Source organism: Podarcis erhardii (genome assembly GCF_964252035.2).
Source record: "Podarcis erhardii genome assembly, chromosome: 6".
Taxonomy (NCBI): Eukaryota; Metazoa; Chordata; class Lepidosauria; order Squamata; family Lacertidae; genus Podarcis; species Podarcis erhardii.
Genome location: NC_138510.1, coordinates 17,074,332 through 17,094,761, shown reverse-complemented (window position 1 = coordinate 17,094,761; position 20,430 = coordinate 17,074,332). Strand labels below are relative to the sequence as shown.

The window sequence follows — 20,430 nt, the reverse complement described above, 5'->3', positions numbered from 1 at the left end:
CTGAGGCCATTTTCAAAAGTTACGAGAAGAGACTCAAAATCCCTTCCTCTGCTTCATCTCAACTCCTATTGGGATTGCGCAGAATGTATATTTAGAGCACTTTAATTTCGGCTCAGCACAGAAGGTGTGTCATCTGTAATGATACTGAGCCGACAAATTATTGATGCAAATCTTATGTCTCTTTTACTCTCTCCCCTTCTTCACATGGTAATGTGAAGTATAAGTGCTACATCCACCTCTGAATGATGTGGGAATTAGGGCTGAAATGGAAGATCATAGTCTCTTAAACATTCGCTTCTTTAAAATGGGTCTTTATTTCCTCCCCTTGCATAATCCAGAGACTAGATTCTGTGCCACTCAAGGTATGTAGCTACCCATTAAACCCTGTTTATGTTGGTATAATGTAAACAGTGGGTTAAATTACACAGTGCTTGGTCTCATGTCTTGAGGAACACATCCCCATGTCTGGATGTTCTGAGATAAGGGTGCCAGGTGTCCTGGGTTACCATAGCAACACCAGCAAGGCCTCCTCTTGATGTGACATTCACCCACCAGGCTGCACTGGTCCGTGTGGCATCTCCTGGAGGGGCAGCCATGGAGAGAGTTGGCTGTTTCATCCTTTTCCCCTAGCTTAGCGGCAGTAGTTCTGGAGGTGGGAAGTGGGACGTTCCCAGATCCAGATGGAAGCTGGGAATGCTGGGAATTTCGGATGTACTGGTAAAAACAGGGCAATTCAGGGTATGTTGAAATCCACCGACTTCCTAGAACTTCTACATTTGCAACCATAATTACAAATAAAGCTGACCCTTTGAAATGTTTGTTTATTTGTTTATTGTGGTTTATTTGCATGCTGAGTTCCCCCCAAACACCCCTACCCCAAAAACTCACACATCACTCATAAATTTTTGTTTAAGGTTTTTGGCATAATTTTGGCCACAACTTTATTAAACATACAAATTGTGAGTGGTTGCTTAGGCCTTGGTTATGACTATCTGTCCCTCCCGCCTTGGGGGACAGCACTGACTCCTGGATTCCAGCGAAAGCCAGTGTGGAGGAACAAGATCAGGGATCTGTGGCACAGACCCTCAGCTTCTCCCCGCATGCTCCCAGGGGCTTACGCGGCCCAAACCCAATTCCAGGGGTTTGGACGAAAGGATGGTAAGCCCCTGAATTCCTTTAATGGAATTCCTGTGCAGCAGCAGCATTGGAGGGGCAGGCACAGCCAATCCATACCCCTCCACCAACCAATTTAAACCAATGCCTAACCACTAACTTTACAAGTTGTGACAATTTGCTATGCAGTAGGCAAAAACCAAATGGCACACACTAATCAGCCAAATGGAAAAATTCCTACCAGGCCCCCGCACCAAGGCGGACGACCCCATGACAGGCATAGCAAGGTCAAAGCACAAGCCCAAACCAGGGAGGGCGGGCGGGTGATCCGGTGCCCACAGCGAAAGAGAAAGCAGCTTGCTGTGAACCTTGTTTAAATAACCTGTTCCCACCCCCAAATTGGCAACATCAAATTTACCCCAGCAACACCAACCACCAATCCAAGCCAGGCCCCTTCAATCTATCCTGCCTGGCAACTACGGGGTGCTTTGCCTGGCCCCATCCGCAACAGATGCTCTCCTTTAGTGAGAACACGCTTAAACAGTAATTCAGCTAATCATACCCTAGATTACCACACTAAAGACAGCAGCAAAAGTCACCACTGATCAACAAACAACAACAGAATCAAAAAGCTTATGTAAAAAAGGATTTTTGCTCAGTTGTCAGCAGAACACAAATACAGAAGAAGATGCCCAGACTTCTCATGGAAGGAGTACTAGCACTGAAGAAGCCTTCTTGTCATGTCACAATGAACAACAGCACTCTCTTTTTTATGTATAGAGCCAGGAATTCTAAAACATACTAAACCTTTATTGGCCTCGTTGGAGTCAATAATGTGTTCTAATAAGCATCACAGGCAATGATTTAGGATCAGTTTGATTCCACAGTGCCTGGAACTGATATAATCTAGCTGGTTTTTTCCTAGTGATTTATTGCACTAGCTCATCTGACTTATGTTCCCTTGCCTTGGTGATGTATGATGCTGGCATATAACTCTGATGATCTGGCTTTATAGATACATGGGCATAGATCCAGAGTTTCCTTCTGCCAGTGGCAGCATCCTGGGAGCATAGTTACACGCATGAGATGCTCCCAGTGCCTGCTGGTGGAAGGTAGCTTTAAATGTTCCCCTTGCAGTCCATTTGCAACAGTGGAGGAGGTGCTGTAGGAATTAGTGAAAGTTGCCTTCCCACAGCTTCCAGAAGTGAGATCCTGTGCTGGATTGGCAGCCCTTCCTTTCATGGGAAAGAACTCTGGATCCAAGTCGTGGTCAAGGGAAATTATATCCAGAAGGGTTTGCCTAACAAGGTGATAGGAGAAATGTTTGAAAGGAGAAGATATGAGGGTATCTTTTTCAGCTCCCTTATGCTATCTGAGGAATGCCAGCACAGTGTTGCACAGCATGTCTGCAGGAGGCCTAGAACAGCATGAGGATTCAAGATCGGGGAGAACTTACTGAATTTTCTGGAACAATATGCAAACTGAAACATCATTGTAAATTGGCACCTCTCCGTCTTTTGCAGTTAAGCTCTCCAGCCAAGTAACATGTACAAAAATGTGTATGTGAGTGAAGATAACATACATAAATGCATTGGATTACGGAAAATAGCTTTGCAAAAATGTGTACATCAAGGAAAATTTCTATACAACATCTAACAATATTTGGAGAATTTGGAAAATCCCTACTGGGTATGCCAATGGAGAGTGTTAGGCCTCTCTGGAAATGTCCACAGCAGTTCGTAGAATCCATTCCAGATATTATAATGTAAACTGGAGTTTTGGCAGAGTAGAATGAATCCATTCTGCCCAAACTCTTCAAAGCAGATCTCAGGCAGCTTCTCATTCCCAGTTGCGGTTTGGTTATATATCACCCTAATGTATGCATCGTCTGGCTATTATTGAGTAGAACAGAATTTATTGTGTTCATGTAGATGAATGCTTCTTGCTCTCTGCAATATCAAATCAGGACCTTTGGTGCTATGAAGATAACAATCATGGGAGATGAACTATCTTCCTTCCCTGCTTTATGAACTGATGCCAAAATGAAGTGCAAATGGTGGGAAGGACAAGTAGCAAAAAGAAAACAAATTTTACTCTTCAGGTGAATGAACTTTGAAGCTTCAAATGTGAACTGAGGCTTGCAAGATGTACGTTGAAATATATTGCTCTGCCTTTTGGATTTCTGCATAGCAGTTGCTCTTTCGGTGTCTGACCTTTAAGGATGAATTGATAACGTGAATAAATCGAGTAATGCTTCACTTTTATTACTTCTTTCCCCCCTAAACAGCATAAAGCCATCACATGCAGCCAATAGTCCATGCCTCATCCATATACAGTTACCTTCATAAAGAGCTTGATATGAGAAAGCGTTTCAAAATAGAGTGCGGTATCTCATTTCCTTCTACTCAGAGGAGGCCCAATCATATTAATGAACTTAATTACTTAAGCATGATTAAGTACTCTAAGTGTGATTAATGCTGGATATCACCCGGAATTCAGATTAAAGCTATCTTGAAAATATTAAGCCTTTGTAACCAAATAAACGATGGCACATTTTCATTTAATTGAGAAAAGTATATGGAAGAAAGCTATATTTCAACAAGGCAAGAATAAAATCACCTTGTTTGGGTTGGGCAAAGTCTTTCCTTCCCCTTTGCATGGTGTGTGTGTGAGAACATTAATGTGTGTGCATGTGTGTGAGTGAGAGAATGAGAGAAATTATCAGGTGGTAAGGTAGTATTAGGGACGTGGGTGGCGCTGTGGGTTAATCATTGTCATTATCCAGTTCTCTGCCCAAGTAGAGAAAATCTGGGAAGACATGCATCTGAGTCAAGCTATTGCCAGATGGACCTGATGTTGCCAGCAAGCCAAATGTAGTCAATCCAGCCACATACAGTAGCCTCCCAGGTCCTTAACAAGCCATCTTGCTTTTGCCATCTTGAGCAGGAAACAAATACAGAAACTTACAAGTCCCTGTCATACATGCCTGGTGAGTTGTGTTCAGCGCACTGAGTCACAAGTTACACAAGCCTTCTCTGTACAAACCTCTTTGTACAAAGATCTTAATGAGAGCTGTAAGTTGCTGTTTTATTTTATTCCCTTCCCCCCATTCTTCTTCTTCTTCTTCTTTTTACTCCAGGTTACGGAACTTAATCATGTGAAGAATATATTGCGCTTGCCAAAGGGCACAAGGAAGCATGCTGTAGGGATATATTTTAATGATGACACATCCAGGACGTTTGCTTGTGAATCAGGTGGGTTTAGTGGCATGGGCGGTTGTCATTAGCTGTAGTAGCTGTAACTGTCGCAGCAAGCTGTAAACGTTATAAATGTTACATACCACACCAACATGCAGATTTTTGGTCGTTTATATGCAGAGCTTGAAGCGGATGAATGGTGTAAAGTCTTGCAGGTGGAGTGCCTGGGGGCTCAGATTAATGATATTAGCCTTGGAGAACCTGATCTATTGGCTTCCGGTGTAGAGAGGGAACAAAGTGGTATGTAAATACTTTTTTTTTTTTTACACAACTACAAATAGAAACGTTTAGGCTGCCTCTGCAATGTGCTCATGAAATCCATAAATACTGTGGACCAGTGCAACAGAGTGTGACATTCTTCCATGTGATCGTGTTTTGTGCTCCACGGTTGCTGCTGCTCCCAATGTTACACTATTTATAGATGCGGATATATTGCAATGACCAAAGTTAAAGCGTTTCAGCTTCCGCCAACTCAGTAACACATTTGGGATTTAAAAACAATTTAAAAAATTGAACCTCAGATGTGATACAAAGAGGAAACCGAAACATTTTGCTGCACAGTCCTAAGCCTGCCTTGAATTTCATATGGCATTTCATATGTTGTTCTGTGTTTGACCGAATCCTTCTAGGGTCAAGAGCCTGCCTCAGAAGCAGGGGAAACTTTTCAGGCTGAGGGCTGCGTGGGAAAATGTTGGGGTAGGTGGGTGCATGCCAGTCAGAAGTGGTGCCAGAGGAAGAAAAATGGGAGGTGCAAAGGCTGTGACTCCTACTTTTGTATAGTAGGTTATGTGCCAGCCAGAGAAAATTCAAGGGTCCTTGCAGGGCAACATATAAGAAGCACCACCCCAGTTCAAGATATTGGAGAAGGGAATAGAACAGGGGTCAGCAACCTTTTTCAGCAGGGGGTCGGTCCACTGTCCCTCAGACCTTGTGGGGGGCCAGTCTATATTTTGAAAAAAATAACGAATTCATATGCCCCATAAATAACCCAGAGATGCATTTTAAATAAAAGTACACATTCTACTCATGTAAAAACAGGCTGATTGCCAGGCCGTCCACAGGCCGGATTTAGAAGGTGATTGGGCCGGATCTGGCCCCCGGGCTTTAGTTTGCCTACCCATGGAATAGACCTTGGGCTAGGGAGAGCAGTCTGAGGAAGAGCCATGGCATATGAAGAGTCTTGAAGGCCATGTCGAAAGGCCTACAGGGTGCATTCAATCCCTGGACCTGAGCTTTTTTCACCCTTGGCACACTTGTATTTATTGGTTGGTTTAAAGATATCAGTGTTCAAAGTATGGATGGGGAGGAGAGAGGCACACATGCAAGATCTGCCTCCAACATGCCTACATGTGATGTCCTTTGCACTGATTCTGCAGCCGTCAAGCTTGGCAGCAACCTAAAACCGCACAGATTTTGCTACGTGCCTGCCTATATCAAACAGCTTCACAGTCAGCTCCTTTAAAACTGGTAGCAGGCTTTCGCACAGTCAATCACTTCCCTTTCCTGCAGATTGTCAAAGTGACAGAGCAAAGATCAAACTAAGGATAATAGTGTGGAATGCTTGCGTTGAAACTTCCAATGCATTCAATTGCATTCCCTGTTCCTAGAAATGCCATTCCATTGCATCCTGCCCCCCATATTCTCATTATCTAATTTTTATCTCCCATTCTGTGCCCACTGAGCTCAGGTCTCACTGGGCTGAGATTGGAGTCGTCCCCCCTCAAAAAAATAATAATCTCCCAGGTAATATGGTGGTACCATTTTGGACAGATAACAACTGATTCTCCAAGAGTTGAGTTTGCTCTTAGTCCCATAGCAAATTCATCTTCCCATAGTCCTTTCATAAGGATGTGAAACCAAGGCTGCAGTCAGTGGCTGTATAGTTCCTAAGTCCCTGAAAACTGAATTTTTTAAAGACTGAATACTGTTCCTTGTTATGCATCATCTCAATATTGAGGCAGGGAAATGCTATAGATGAGATATTTCCTACACACCATGCAGAATGAAGTGCTGGCAGTATGAGTTGGTAGAATTCTAGACTTTACTAAGATAGCTGTGGGTGTCACTTTTTATGAGTGGCCTTCCACCCTGGGTAGAAGGCTACACTGAACTTTTTGATGTGTAGAATGTAGTCTTATTCCAGCATTATAAAAATCGGGGAAGTTCCACATAGGGGGAGAAGCTCCCAGGGACAAGGACCTTTGCTCTGCCTCCCATGACCTTCTTTTAGTGTATCCTCCTCAAACACTGTAGAATCCCAATTTTCTAGGGTCCTACATTGTGTGATGAGCTTACATGTGTACAGATTCAGACTATCATCCTTCAATTCTGATGGCAAAGGCGGTGGATTTATTTCTGAACTCCCCTTCCCCCCATTTGTGGAATTTCCCAACTGCTCTCTTGTTTTGTAGGACTGTTATGAGAAGAAGAACTGCAGAATTCTTTGGACATTGAGAAATGATGTTATGATATGATTGTACAATGTCTGTCATGTTGTTTTTGATTCTGCAAGGATTTTAGTCTAAATCTTTTGTTTTTCTCCCAGAGAGATTCAATGTGTATTTGATGCCATCCCCTAATTTAGATGTGCATGGGGAATGTACCTTGCAGATAACGTTTGAAAATATCTGTCTTTGGGACATCCAGAATCCCAGAGTAAAGCTCGTCTCTTGGCCTTTAAGTGCCCTCCGACGATATGGGCGGGACTCAACATGGTTTACATTCGAAGCTGGGAGGTGAGTGAATGCTTTGAAACAACTTGTTCCACAAGTTCTTCAGACTCGGGAATTCTGGGAACCTCCACACCATACATTTATTTAAAGCACTATGGTGGCACTTTAAACAGCCATGACTTCCCCCAAAGAATTATGGGAACTACCCCATCCCTATTTAAATGGCCCCAGAGCTCAACTTGACTTTTAGCAATCTGAGGCTGTTTGAAACTCACTCAACCAAGACCTGTATACCTCTGAATAACACCAAATTTGACTTGGGGTTCAGGCCTTGGGCAAAACTGGAGCCACTACCATAGATACATATATTGACTAGAGTTGAATGCCAGCAGCATACTAAACAATGGTTTAATTGGGGCATGGGGGTAACAACAGAAAACCGCCACACAGAAAACTGAGCAGCAACATCATTCCCTTGTATGCAACTCGCATGCCTTAGATCCTTCGTATATATTTTAACTTGAATGAGCAGATTGTCGTTTTATTCACAACGAGAAGACTGATACTTTGGCTCAATGTGGAACCAATTGCATTTGATAACTTCTGCCCCAAGTATAGATGAAATTTCAGAATGTGTGATGATCATATTCCAAATAAAAATTAAAAGTGAAAGAAGGGGAGCTATTCTGCTTTTGTGTCCTCCTTTCCACTGAATGTTTTCGCAAGGCTTTTATTCTTATATAAATCTAAGAAAGAAAGAAAGAAAGAAAGAAAGAAAGAAAGAAAGAAAATAAATTCTGTCTGCCAAGCCACTGAAGCTGCTGTGAAGTTGGGTATCTAAACTTCCATATTAGTTTCATGCTTATGAATATGCACACATACTTACGATGCATATATTTGCTTCTTGACCTAACACATATTAACAGGGCTACCCCAAGACATTTTGTTGCCTGAGGCAAAGGACAAGATGCCCCACTTCCATTGGATGTTCAGAAACCAAATGGGCTGACACTTGACTCTTCCTTCAGCCCTCATGACACAGCAGTATCCTGCACCACGCTTGAGGGTAGCAGGCTAGCCTAGGAGAGCAGGAAGAAGTGTCTTATTGGGTGGGGTTGAACTAGCTTCTCGGTTGTTGTTTCTTACTGGGAGGGAGAGAGGAAGGTGGTGGGGAGGTTGGCGTGAGGCAAACACACTGGCACAGTCTGGCACCCCTGCCAGTGTGTTTGCACCACCATCTTGCCTCTAACACTCTGCTTCCCAGTAAGTAGCAGCGATCCACCAGCCAGCAAACTAATGTAGCAGCTCCACTCCACCCAGCAAGGCTCTTCTGGATTCAGGGCAGGCCACATGGCACCCATAGTGCTGTTGGCTTGCTGCCATGCCCCGCATCTGCCACCTAAGGCAACCTCCTCCTTCTGCCAAACAGTAATGCCTGGCCCTCCATGTCAATCAGCTGCTGTTATCTCCTCATGCTGTTACATTTCTGTGCAGGCACTACTACAGATGCATGCTAATAAGTCAGTCCGCTCACATGTGACCCTACTCTGTTCTCTTTCTGGCAGGATGTGTGACACAGGGGAAGGGCTATTCATCTTTCAGACGAGAGATGGGGAGGCAATCTATCAGAAGGTTCACTCGGCAGCTCTGACCATAGCAGAACAACACGACCACTTATTACAGAGTGTGAAAAACTCAATGGTATGCTTACTGGCCCTGCCTGTCAACCTCTAGCAGTCAGCGGTAATGACATAAAATCCATAGGCCACCTTCCTAAGCATGAGTTCAGATTGCGATTTTCAGATTGCAAACAGATTTGAGTGTGGGGTTGTCTTCCTCTCCTCCTTGTTAACTCATTCAATTTCTTCATTTCTTCATGCATGGGGTTATCGGACAAGTCTGTAACTATGGCTGCTTTTCAATTAACTAGCCTGATAAGAAATGGCTCTGCACCAGATTTGCAGATTGGTTTATGGATTTTGTTTCTTTCTAAGAAGTGAGCATGTTGTCTAAGTTGCTACAACTGATCTAAGTCTTGTAGACTGGCACGAGTAATGTACGGCATATCAAAATGGGGTAGGGTGGTGGCCTTCAGCCTTTGCATGAAATGTAAAATACCTGCTCCTCATACTTCTTGCTATAACTCTATTTCTAAGCCCCTGATGCATTCTTGAAATGCAAATTAAAAAGGGTATATGAGAATGACATCTTCTGTATCTTCACATGTGTAGCCTATGTTCCATGTGATCTATATGAATCTCTGACCCCTTTCAATACTTTAGCTGCCTAGAGTGGCTGGGGCAACCCAGTCGGATGGATGGGGTATTAGTAACAACAACAACAACAACAACATCCGTATTTAGTATCAGATGCTAGACTAAATAGTACTTTGGTATGACCCGGCAGCGTTTATGTTCTTATTTCTATTACCTATCAGCTTCAGGGCTCTGACCATCTTAAATAAATCTTATGATGAATCGTAGAATCATAGAATCATAGAATCATAGAGTTGGAAGAGACCACAAGGGCCATTGAGTCCAACCCCCTGCCAAGCAGGAAACACCATCAGAGCACTCCTGACATATGGTTGTCAAACCTCTGCTTAAAGACCTCCAAAGAAGGAGACTCCACCACATTCCTTGGCAGCAAATTCCACTGTCGAACAGCTCTTACTGTCAGGAAGTTCTTCCTAATGTTTAGGTGGAATCTTCTTTCTTGTAGTTTGGAACCATTGCTCCGTGTCGTATGAGTTTTATTTCAGCAATATTGCTTAAACTGGCATAATTTGCATAGGAACAAGCCTATGCCTCCGAAGAAAGTTGATGCACGCAAGCATCAAGCAAATATCACAATAGATCAAGCATTCCCTCATGCATGACAGAGGAAAAGGAAAGCCTTTTCTAAGATGGTGCCTGTCACTCACAAATGTTAATATTAAAAATATATTTCTAGAGAAAGCTGCTACCCAATTTCGATTCGCAAAGCCCTAAACAACTTATTTCCAAGAGATAGTCTGAACCCTTATATCTCAGCTTGATCATTGAGATCACCTGCAGGAGCATGTCTGGTCCTTCCCATGTCAGCAAGACTCATGTTGGAAGGGACACCCTCCAGGGTTATCTAGTCTGACCCCCTGCAAAGCATTTGAGAAAAAGACACTCAGACTTTAGAGTCAACAGTCCAGTCCTGTGGAATAATCTGTTCATAGAGATTCAGCAGGTGCCATCTGTGCTAACTTTTAAACACCTGCTGAAAACCTTTCTATTCTACCAGGTCTGTGCAGGCAGTTAAGAGTATTTCCTTCCATAATGGTTAAATGATGTCCGCTTTTAACATTTTTCATATATATTTTTTATTGCATGGTTTTATGTTTTATTGCTGTAAACCACTTTGATTTTTTTTAAATGACATAGTGGTATATAAATATTTGTATAAATAAATAAATAAATAAAACAACTGGGAGCACCTTTTATAGAATTATGGAGTTGGAAGGGACCCCACGATCTATCTAGTCCAACCCCCTGCAATGCAGGAATCTTGGCTCAAGCATCTATGAGAGATGGCCTTCCAGCCCACACTTGAAAACCTCCAAGGAAGGAGAGTCTCACCTTGACATTAAACAGGTTCCTGCTAAAAGCATTTTTGCTTCGGCAAACCTACCCAGCTACGTCAAGTCAGCATGCATTTTAATATGTATTTTTAACGTGTAATGTATATTTGCAACTGCCAATTCTAATTATGTTTTGAAATGGTTCAGACCTACGTATTTTTAATTTCTGACTTCATTGATTATTTTAATGCATATTTTATATAAACCGCTTGGAGGTTTTTATAAAATAAGCAGTATACAAATTACGTCCCATATATGAAAATCTTTTCTTTTGAGCTCCCCCCCCCCCCACTTCTAATTGTTTTTGTCTAGCTGTTCTCTTATGGCAAGTTTTATGTTCTCTGCGAATAAAAATGATCACTCTCATTTTCACTGAATAGAAGTTAACAGTGAAATCAAAATGATGAGGGCTCTGCTTTGAGAAATGGGGTGGGTTGTGTGTGTGGGTTTTTTTGGTGCAATGTTTGACAGAGTTCTGCAATTCCAAAAATAGATTCCGAGTTGTTTCCATGACACTGGAATGTAGGATAACATTTCAAGTTCTGTTGAAGCATTACTTGAGGGACCATATTTATTTAACATGCTGTGGGCGGAAGCCTCTATTGTATGTTCAGTGTTCGTTAGATTGGTGTGGGTGTTTAAAGATAACTAGTTGATTTCATATTAATTCCACACACACACCCCCCGCACTTTTAGACTTAAATCAATATAGCCGAATATCATAACTGACCAAGAGTTAACTCACAAAAGGGAAATGTAAAGATTCAAAACTATTCTTTGTTATCGCTTCCGTTCCCCTCCCAGTGGTACTAAATTACTAAAAACGACAATGTGCTGCGTGGATCCCATCCTTTTGACGGGAGCATGAACTGTACTTGTAAAGAAGATGCCTTTCTTCAGATATCCTTTTATCTAAGGGCAGATCTACACTATACATTTAAAGCACATTCAGTGCACATTTAAAACAGTTGCCCATCCCCAAAAGAATCCTGGGAACTGTAGTTTGTTCAGAGTGCTGAGAATTGCAGAGTTGTGATGGGGAAGCTACAGATCCCCAGATTCTTGGGGGGGGGGAATATGTGGTTTAATTGCACATTGAAAGCACATTAAATGCATGGTATGGAGCACATTAAGCCCTTAGGGCAGGTATGTTATAATTGCCATTCTCTCTCTCTCTCTCTCTCTCTCTCTCTCTCTCATCACATAAAAAGCAATGGTAGCCATGTTTGTGCATAAGGTAAAGGTAAAGGGACCCCTGACCATTAGGTTCAGTCATGGCCAACTCTGGGGTTGCGGCGCTCATCTCGCTTTACTGGCCGAGGGAGCCAGCATACAGCTTCTGGGTCACGTGGCCAGCATGACTAAGCCGCTTCTGGCGAACCAGAACAGCGCATGGAAACGCCATTTACCTTCCCCCTGAAGTGGTACCTATTTATCTACTTGCACTTTGACGTGCTTTCAAACTGCTAGGTTGGCAGGAGCAGGGACCGAGCAACAGGCGCTCACCCCGTCGTAGGGATTCGAATCACCGACCTTCTGATTGGCAAGTCCTAGGCTCTGTGGTTTAACCCACAGCGCCACCCACGTTTGTGCATAAGAGAGGTTAAAAAAAAGAGTCTTGAAATCCATAGTTGGGCAGCGCCTTTACTTGGGAATAACGAAAGTGTCACAAAATAGTGGCAAGTCATATTTTGCAAAATGCTCCTTTTGCAGTAACACATCTCCAAGCTAAAGTTTATACAAGCTTGTGCTAGGTTTTAACACAACATTTTCATGATTGAATTATATCACCATGTGTTTATCTCAAGGTCCATTGCCTTTTCTTTCAGCTACAGATGAAAATGAGTGACCGGGCTGTTTCCCTCAGCACCATGGTCCCCTTGCCCCGCAGTGCCTATTGGCAGCACATCACACGGCAACACAGCACTGGGCAGCTGTTTGGCTTACAAGGTAGGAAGCAGATGGAATAATAGTTGAGGCCTTCTTTCATGAATAAGTACTATATCATGTGTATTGCCAAACGATGGTTTGGTATGCCAGGACTGGGCTTGCATGCTTCCTCCTTTCCTCACATGCTCTGATTCTCTTCCTGTCTTCCCATGTCAAACTATGGTTTGTGCTCACTCTCCAAACCAGGGATGGAAGCCACCTCCAAACCATGGTTTCCAGCTTCAGGTTGAAGGACAAGCACAAACTACAGTTTGCCAATTTGGTTGTAATAACAAACTCTGGTTTGCTGTCAACCAGGAGGTTTAGGAGACAAGTGGAAAGGGCAAAAGGAAGAAATGAAGAAAAAGAGGGAGCAGATGAGCCCAAGGTTTGCTAGTGTAGTGTCATGGCCATATGTGAGCCAACAGTGATCAGTTTATCAGAAGACATTTCCCTACTGAAAAGGCAGATGGATGCCATCAGTCCTTGGGGGATATTTGCCTCATACTGTCTAGCCTTCACAACAATATTTTCTGGGCTATTGGCCAAATATTTGCCAGGATTGTTGTTAGAAGAACAGCCACTTCCCTCCTCTTCTATAGTTATTCTGGACATTTTGCAAAAGTGCTGTGAACTGTACCTCCTATCTCCTCACATATGATCACAGGAAATTTTATAATAAAGTTTTTAATTATCCTCCCCTGCTAAACATGGAAATGTGTGTGTGTGGAGGGGGGCATATATATATGCATCTAATCGCTGGACAGCATGTTAAATATGTTTTCTTATGATCTCTGAGGGACATCTAGTGGCCAGGATAAGTACATTGACTAATGTTCAATATAGCATTTCATTGCCTGGATCTCGAAAGATGGGTACTCATATCTTCAGCTGAAGTTCCTGTGACTGCTTCATGTTTCTAAATCCAAATCCTGAGATTCTAGGGAGGAAGGAGTCTTGAAAATGCCCATCTTTGCTCAGCCGTGTATACCTGAAGGTTGATCCCAGTGTTTAAGCACATAAAATGAACCCAAATATTCCCAATATGTGATAATTAAACCATAGGGATTTCTCCTCCTCCTTTTATGTTTGAAGAAGATTTTCTTATCTGGAATGTGCAGTGGGCCAAATAATAAAGTTTTGATCTGTGTGAGGATCAGCTGTGCGGGCCATTCTTGGCAATATGTTTGGAACGGCAAAAGAACATACGGAAATGTGGAAGAAAATTAAAAGATCAATTGAAATTGGACTCAATCTAATAGGGATCCCTAAGCTAGTTTGAGAGTATTCAGACCAGAAGTTATTTGAGCCACATTCAGCTAAGCATGAACAGGGCTAGGTAGATTTCTAGAGTTAAAAAATGGGCAAAGCTAAGCCTAATTTGAAGTGGAAGGTGTGAAATGGAATTATGGAAGATGGCAGGAGGTGCAGGAAGGAGAAGCTGGCCTGGTCAACAGGAATAAGGACACACTGATGCTGAAAAGCATCAAAAATCCACTGTGCAAAAAGGACAGGGCTCTTTCTGAGTCCCAATTGACTGAGAAAAAGTTAGGCTGGGGTTTTCCTCCTGTTGGTTATTTTTACTGCTTTTAAAGGTGTTTTATTATATACATATAATAAACTGTCCTGCTATCTGGGCACCTCCAACTCCCATCATCCCTGATCACTGGCCTTCCTGTCTGGGGCTGATGGGAGTTGGAGTCCAATAACAACTGGAGCGCCACATATTCCCTACCCATGTATTAGACATTACATATATGATAGTTGGACTGATATTATTTTTCCCCTCCACCCCCTGATCTGATTTGGAGAAGATAGTCCACTGAAGATCCATCGGACAGAGACTTTCCCCACCTATCGGTCAGAGCATTGATAAAAGAAAGCCGAGGACATTTGAAATGTGTGCTCCTTGAGATAGACTGCTCCAGCAAAGAGGCTTTCGTTGACAATTGACCAACAATAATGATGCTGACAGAAGAAACAGACTGGATTAAGACTGCGATGTTATTTTTTAACCTTCAACCAAAAGATATACATCTTAGAGATAATATTGGAAAGTTGCTATATTTCATAGTTACATCCAGAAGAAAAGAAGCTCTCCTTTGGTGTGTGATTATTATTATCTTTGGAATATAATTGATATCTGTTGATGATTTGTCCTATGCTATCAGTTGGTCAAGATTCATTTTGATGGTATCTTAGATAATGTAGTTTACATGTATAAACTACATGAAATATTTGTATATTTTTCTTTAACTTCAGTGTCCTGATTCATCACTGAGCATAGCAATTTTCAAAATGGTGACCAGTTTTTTGGAACTGGAATCTGTTGTCCCTGTCTATTAAAGTCTGATTAAGACTAATCTAAGTTATCAGCCGACATTTCTCTTGTCTTTTTATGTTTCTTCTCATACTCCTGTGTTTTAAAATGCCTTTTAGAAGTTTAGAAGTAAAATGCTCTTTTCCACATCACTTGAAATATTGCATGCAAGTTTTCTGAGAGACACAGGTTCAGAACATCAACAGAAGCACCATATCTAAGGTGCTGCCAACAAGTAATAAGAGTCTGAATTGACATTCTCAACGTCTTATTGGGAAGTGGACTGCATCCCAATGGCATCTCGAGGTAAGCACATACATACATCCTTTGCCGAACTCAAATCGAGGGATTTCATTTCTTGTAAACGTTCAAGTTATGGAGCTGAGAAAAATAAACAATATTGCAATAGGCATTTTTAATAAAGCTGAACTTATATAATAGTAGCTTGTACACATGCAGCTAAACAATAAAGCGAGAACCAAAACATGAAGTGAAATAGTATGCTCAAGCCTTAATATGAAGGTGGTGAAAGTGAAGTGGAAGATATTAAGGGGGGGGGGGGACTAGTGAAGAGAAATATGGATGCAGAATATCCTGTTAGCCCAGACTGAGACAACTGTTGAATGCAACAGAACACGAATTTACAAAACAGAAAAGTGCCTTATTCAGAATCAGACCATTTGTACATCTAGCTCAGTATTGTCTACAGTGAGTGGCAGAAGTGCTCCAGAATTTCAGTCAAGGACAGACACATTTTTGCCTGGAGATGCCAGGGATTGAACCAGGGACCTTCTACATTCAAAGCAGCTGTTCTACCATTGAGCTTGTCCCAATAGTCATGGCTTGACTCATGTAGGGTTCTAACCTATGTAGGGCAGTATCTCTATGTTAGCATACCTAGGATCCTTGGCCCAGCTTTAAATGAGGGTGAACTGCTACAGGATATGCGGGAAACTCCTTTACAAATACAGTGGTACCTCGGGTTACAGACACTTCAGGTTACAGACTTCGCTAACCCAGAAATAGTACCTCGGGTTAAGAACTTTGCTTCAGGATGAGAACAGAAATCGTGCTCCGGTGGCACAGCGGCAGCGGGAGGCCCCATTAGCTAAAGTGGTGCTTCAGGTTAAGAACAGTTTCAGGTTAAGAACGGACCTCCAGAACACATTAAGTACTTAACCTGAGGTACCACTGTAATAATCTAAGTCATCCCCATTCGTTTAAAATACGGTATAAATAGAAGAAACAAAACAAAACCCAACCCATTTATTTTACAAACAGGAGTGTGTCCAGTGGAGTTGATTCACACAAATATTGAAAGAAGTAATAAAGTATCAAATAACAAAGCTGGTCAGGGAGTCTGGGCCTTAGCTTTGCTACTGTATAGGTTTGGCCTTCCAGGAAACAGTTCTGAGCATGCTCAGAACAGATGTATAGGCTCCTGGATCTATCAGAAAAGTCGAGCTGCTAATGTCACTGGATTGCCATCTTGACAACAGGAGGGAGGAGGGAACTGCACAACTGAGACTAAGAACCAGTAACTCCTTTAGCACACATATTTACTATCATATTGGTTTTTTTGGCCTGGGTGGAACCTCTTGACCAAAGCAATACTTTTGGACTAAGACTGGCTGAGTGGTGCAGAGAATTGCCTGGTCAGAGAAATGGAGATTGACAGAAATATCTTGGTGAGCCTCTCGAAATTCAAATGAATTATGGAAGGATGTATGGGATAGAAAACAGTGCAGCTTTAAGATTTTGGGAGAAACTGCACAGGGAATAGGAGAAATGAAGAGTGGAAGCAATGCAACAAACTAAAATTCTAGAATTCAGCAATGGCAATTCATTGCTTGTCGTCATGTTTCCAAGGTATCCTCTCAGTTAACAATGTATATTTATAACTTGGACCCCTTTCAGTCATGGCAGGGACTATTTGGTGTTTTGTAAGTTTCTGACTAGTTGCAGGACCTTAGCCAAACCTAGCAGAGTACACGCAGAATCCACGGAAGCAATTGGCGACTTGGCTGCAGACAGGATAGATAAAAGCAGGAACCAGGAACTTGTAGTTACGTGTTTATTATATACAGTAGACTATTTACAGGAACAGAACACAGATCTTTAGCTAGCTCTCTCATACACGACTCACAACTCCTACACTGACACACAGAACTCTGAACCTTTGAACACTGAACTACTGAACTAACACATTCCAGTTAGTAGGCCATTAATTATCACTCCTTTGAGAGAGCTTGACCAATCAGGGAGCTGTCTCCATGCCTCTGTTATCACCAGGCAGACTTACTCCTTCAGATTGCCTTCTGGCTGTCTGCCAAACCTTAATTGACTCTGTGTGAGTAGCTGCGTGTACACAGTTTCCCACAGTTGATGAGTCTGGTTGTACCATGCATAGCACTTTCCCCTGACAGCTGAGTCAGGTACACAGGTAGGTTCCTGGATGCAATATTTTAGTATGTAATTTTTAGAAGTGCTCAGAGTCATTTGCATGGCCTCACTGCTACGCATTGTATCGCCACACTATTTGCCTACATATGACTTGAGGGCAAAGCATTCTGATCAGGAAGGATGCCCAAGTCTGTACCTGGTTTTCCATATGAGAATGGAGGCTACTTGCCACTCACTTCTCACTGCAACAGCTGGCATTCCAGCAAAGGCCAGGCGACCACTCAAAATGGCATATTGTCAGACCCAAGGGGTGCCACCACAAGGAAATGTGCCAGAAGTGACTTGCTGGGTAGGGTGGTACTCCCCAGCAGGTAGATTGCCGTTGCTTACTAGGAAGGCGAGGTGGCAGGGAGGTCAGCACAGTACAAATGCCCTGGCAGAGCCAATCCAGTGCTTCTGCCAGCGTGTTTGCACCATGCTAGCTTTCTTGTCTCACCTGGTAAGCAACAGTAACTCAACAGCCAGGAAGCTCGTGCAACAAAGAAAGTGATGGAAAGATAAATGTCACTTAACAGCATTTGCAGAGAAGGATGTTGGAGAGGTTTCATGCAACAGGAGAAGAGGTTGTCCACAGCTGTTGAGTTGTGCAAAGTTAAACAGTTCAGAGCATCACAAAGCAATCATAAATGAAATGGGAGACCAAAGAGAGCACCAATGCATTTTTCTGTAGTGAGCATGGAAATGAATGAAATGGTACCCAGCTATGCAGAAGAGATTCCTGAAAACCTGAAAGCACAGCTAAGGATTCTAACTAATCCTTCATAAAATGTAGCTCTGAAATGCCAGCACAAAAAATTGTGGGAACAAACGTCCCATAAGCCACCTGATGCGTTATAATTCTGCTAGTCAGATGACTGGGCAGTGGGTAAGAATAGCCTTTGGATTTGCAATTTTATCAGCTTTATCATCCTTAGGAGTCCTTCCGAATTGAAAGGCTGTAGAAAAGTGAGATGTCCTAGTAACCACGGAGACAAAGTAGGTGCAGACAAATAAAGGTGCAGCTTATCTGCTTTGCTCTGGCCAAAGGATCCATATGAAATAAAGGATAGTTAGATGGCATTGTGTTGCTTAGCGAGGAAATCAGTACAACACTGTTGTTTAAGACCTTCTGCACTGCTCTGCTTAATTCCGCAGAGCTTAATTTATAAAGAACACAGATTAAAACGTTATTTATTTCTGGGCTGAGCTTCTCACATAAATAAGTGGTTTAAATGGCAATTTGGGACTGAATTGGTTGCTATCTTGGAAATTTTGTCCTGCTTGCACATTCCCTTGGGCTAACGACAGCATCCATTTGTGTTTCTGTTTATCATGGAGGTGGCAGTTCTGTAGAAGCCTCCATCAAGACTATATCCACCCAGTAATTGATACAGTGCAACTATATATACAAAGGAGTAGTCCAGTTATAAGGAAGATGGGAAATTCCATAAACCTGGCCTTGAAACGATAAGCCCGTTAGTCAGCTGCATCTGATATCTGCCTACATTCCACCAGAGTTGTGGCAGAGAGGGAGTGGGACCCAGAGAGGTCATGCTACTTTCAAATGTTTTGCATTCCTCTTATGATTTGGAATATCATTTATGACATTTTGTGTCAAAAGCTGTCGCAAACTGTTAGACAGATGTGTACCTGTGGATACTGATGATCAGAATCAATTTGTCAGATGGGTTGTTGCTCCACCATTGTGAGATGAATTAGCTAGAGAGGTCATTAGCTAAGCAGAAGAAGAGGGAATGCGAGATCAGATCGCCTCTGGCTTTGGGTAAAAGGTTTCCAAAAAGCTGCTTGGAGATGAATTCTAATAGGTTCCTTTATACTTTAGGGCTTGCATGTAATGATGAGATGGTGCACGTGTGACTGAATTTTGACATGCCTCGTTCGCTGGAATACCAAAAGATTCTGAAATATTAAATTTAATCAATCAATCAATCAATCAATCAATCAATCAATCAATCAATTAGATTTCTATACTGCCCTTCATCTGAGGATCACTGGGTGGTTTACAATATAAAAACACAAAAAAATAAAATAACTTAGTACTAAAGAAAAATAATAATAACCCCCTCCCCATAAGATTTGGGAAACATTGGTTTAACGTTTTAAATTTTTGTTTTATTTGTTTTATTTTAAAATGGAAATACCAGTTGCTCAACAGAAGACCGCTAAGCGGTTTGCAATGGAATATATATGTATGTGATTGTAATAAATCTTAGCATGGCTTAACTGTTTATTCAAATTAACCATCCATTAACATTCAACATTTCGTTTTCATAAGTGCTGTGGACATATATATCTAGATATAAAAGCAAGAGTGTGCATGATCAAGCACATGGCTTCCTGTGCACCAAAATCCCACTGAAATCAACGAGACTTAAGAGCTTAGAAAGCTGTGCTGGAATGCAACCAACAAGGCCTTTAAACACCCCAGGACTGCGATTTCAGCTTACTATTAATTAAATGACCTTGCACATAAACAGCATGCAGAGGAAATAAGGGTTGAGCATTGCTACCCTGTGGCTCTGCATAGTGAATCTGACATACTTTCTGTCTTTGCATTGCTGTTCATTTTAACAAGGACAGAGTAAACTACCTTGGTTCCAAGCAGGAATGAAATGCGCCCCTATATAGGAAAGTTTTTAATGTTTAATGCGTTATTATGTTTTTATATATGTTGAAAGCTGCCCAGGCTGGCTGGAGCAACCCAATCAGATGGGCAGGGTACAAAAAATAATAATATTATAATTATTAGTTTCAGCCACTTCTAGACATCTCCTGCTCAAGCTGGGAGTCAAAGCCTGCAACCCTAGCCCAGTTTGAACTCAATTGGACTTACATCCGAGGAGACATGCAGAGGACATGCATAAGCAGGAAATTATCCCCATTCATTAGTGAAACATGCAGATAATTTTTATTATAGCATAATTATTTATCATTCTTAATTTAGCAATATTCAGTCTTGCTGCACCTTGGACAATGATATTGTGACCAGTGTAATGTAGTAGTTGGGAGTGTCAGAGTGGAGCCTGGGAGACCAGGGTTCAAATCTCTGCTCAGCTATGAAACTCA

At 42.1% G+C, this 20,430-nt stretch overlaps 1 protein-coding gene across 2 annotated transcripts in view; it reads left to right on the top strand.

Annotated features, from left to right (window-relative positions):
- The window catches only part of DOK5 (docking protein 5), a 52,933-nt gene extending 37,975 nt beyond the window's left edge, over positions 1-14,958 (top strand). Inside the window, exons 3-8 of one of the 2 annotated variants that reach the window (XM_081868070.1) lie at positions 4,253-4,367; positions 4,491-4,610; positions 6,955-7,105; positions 8,608-8,743; positions 12,482-12,602; positions 14,396-14,958. In XM_081868070.1, coding sequence (XP_081724196.1) covers positions 4,253-4,367; positions 4,491-4,610; positions 6,955-7,105; positions 8,608-8,743; positions 12,482-12,602; positions 14,396-14,454 — 702 coding nt within the window. In that variant the 3' untranslated portion in view covers positions 14,455-14,958. Of the gene's footprint in view, positions 1-4,252; positions 4,368-4,490; positions 4,611-6,915; positions 7,106-8,607; positions 8,744-12,481; positions 12,603-14,395 lie in introns of both variants that reach the window. The other variant, XM_081868069.1, reaches the window with a different exon arrangement.
- The last annotated feature ends 5,472 nt before the right edge of the window (positions 14,959-20,430 follow it).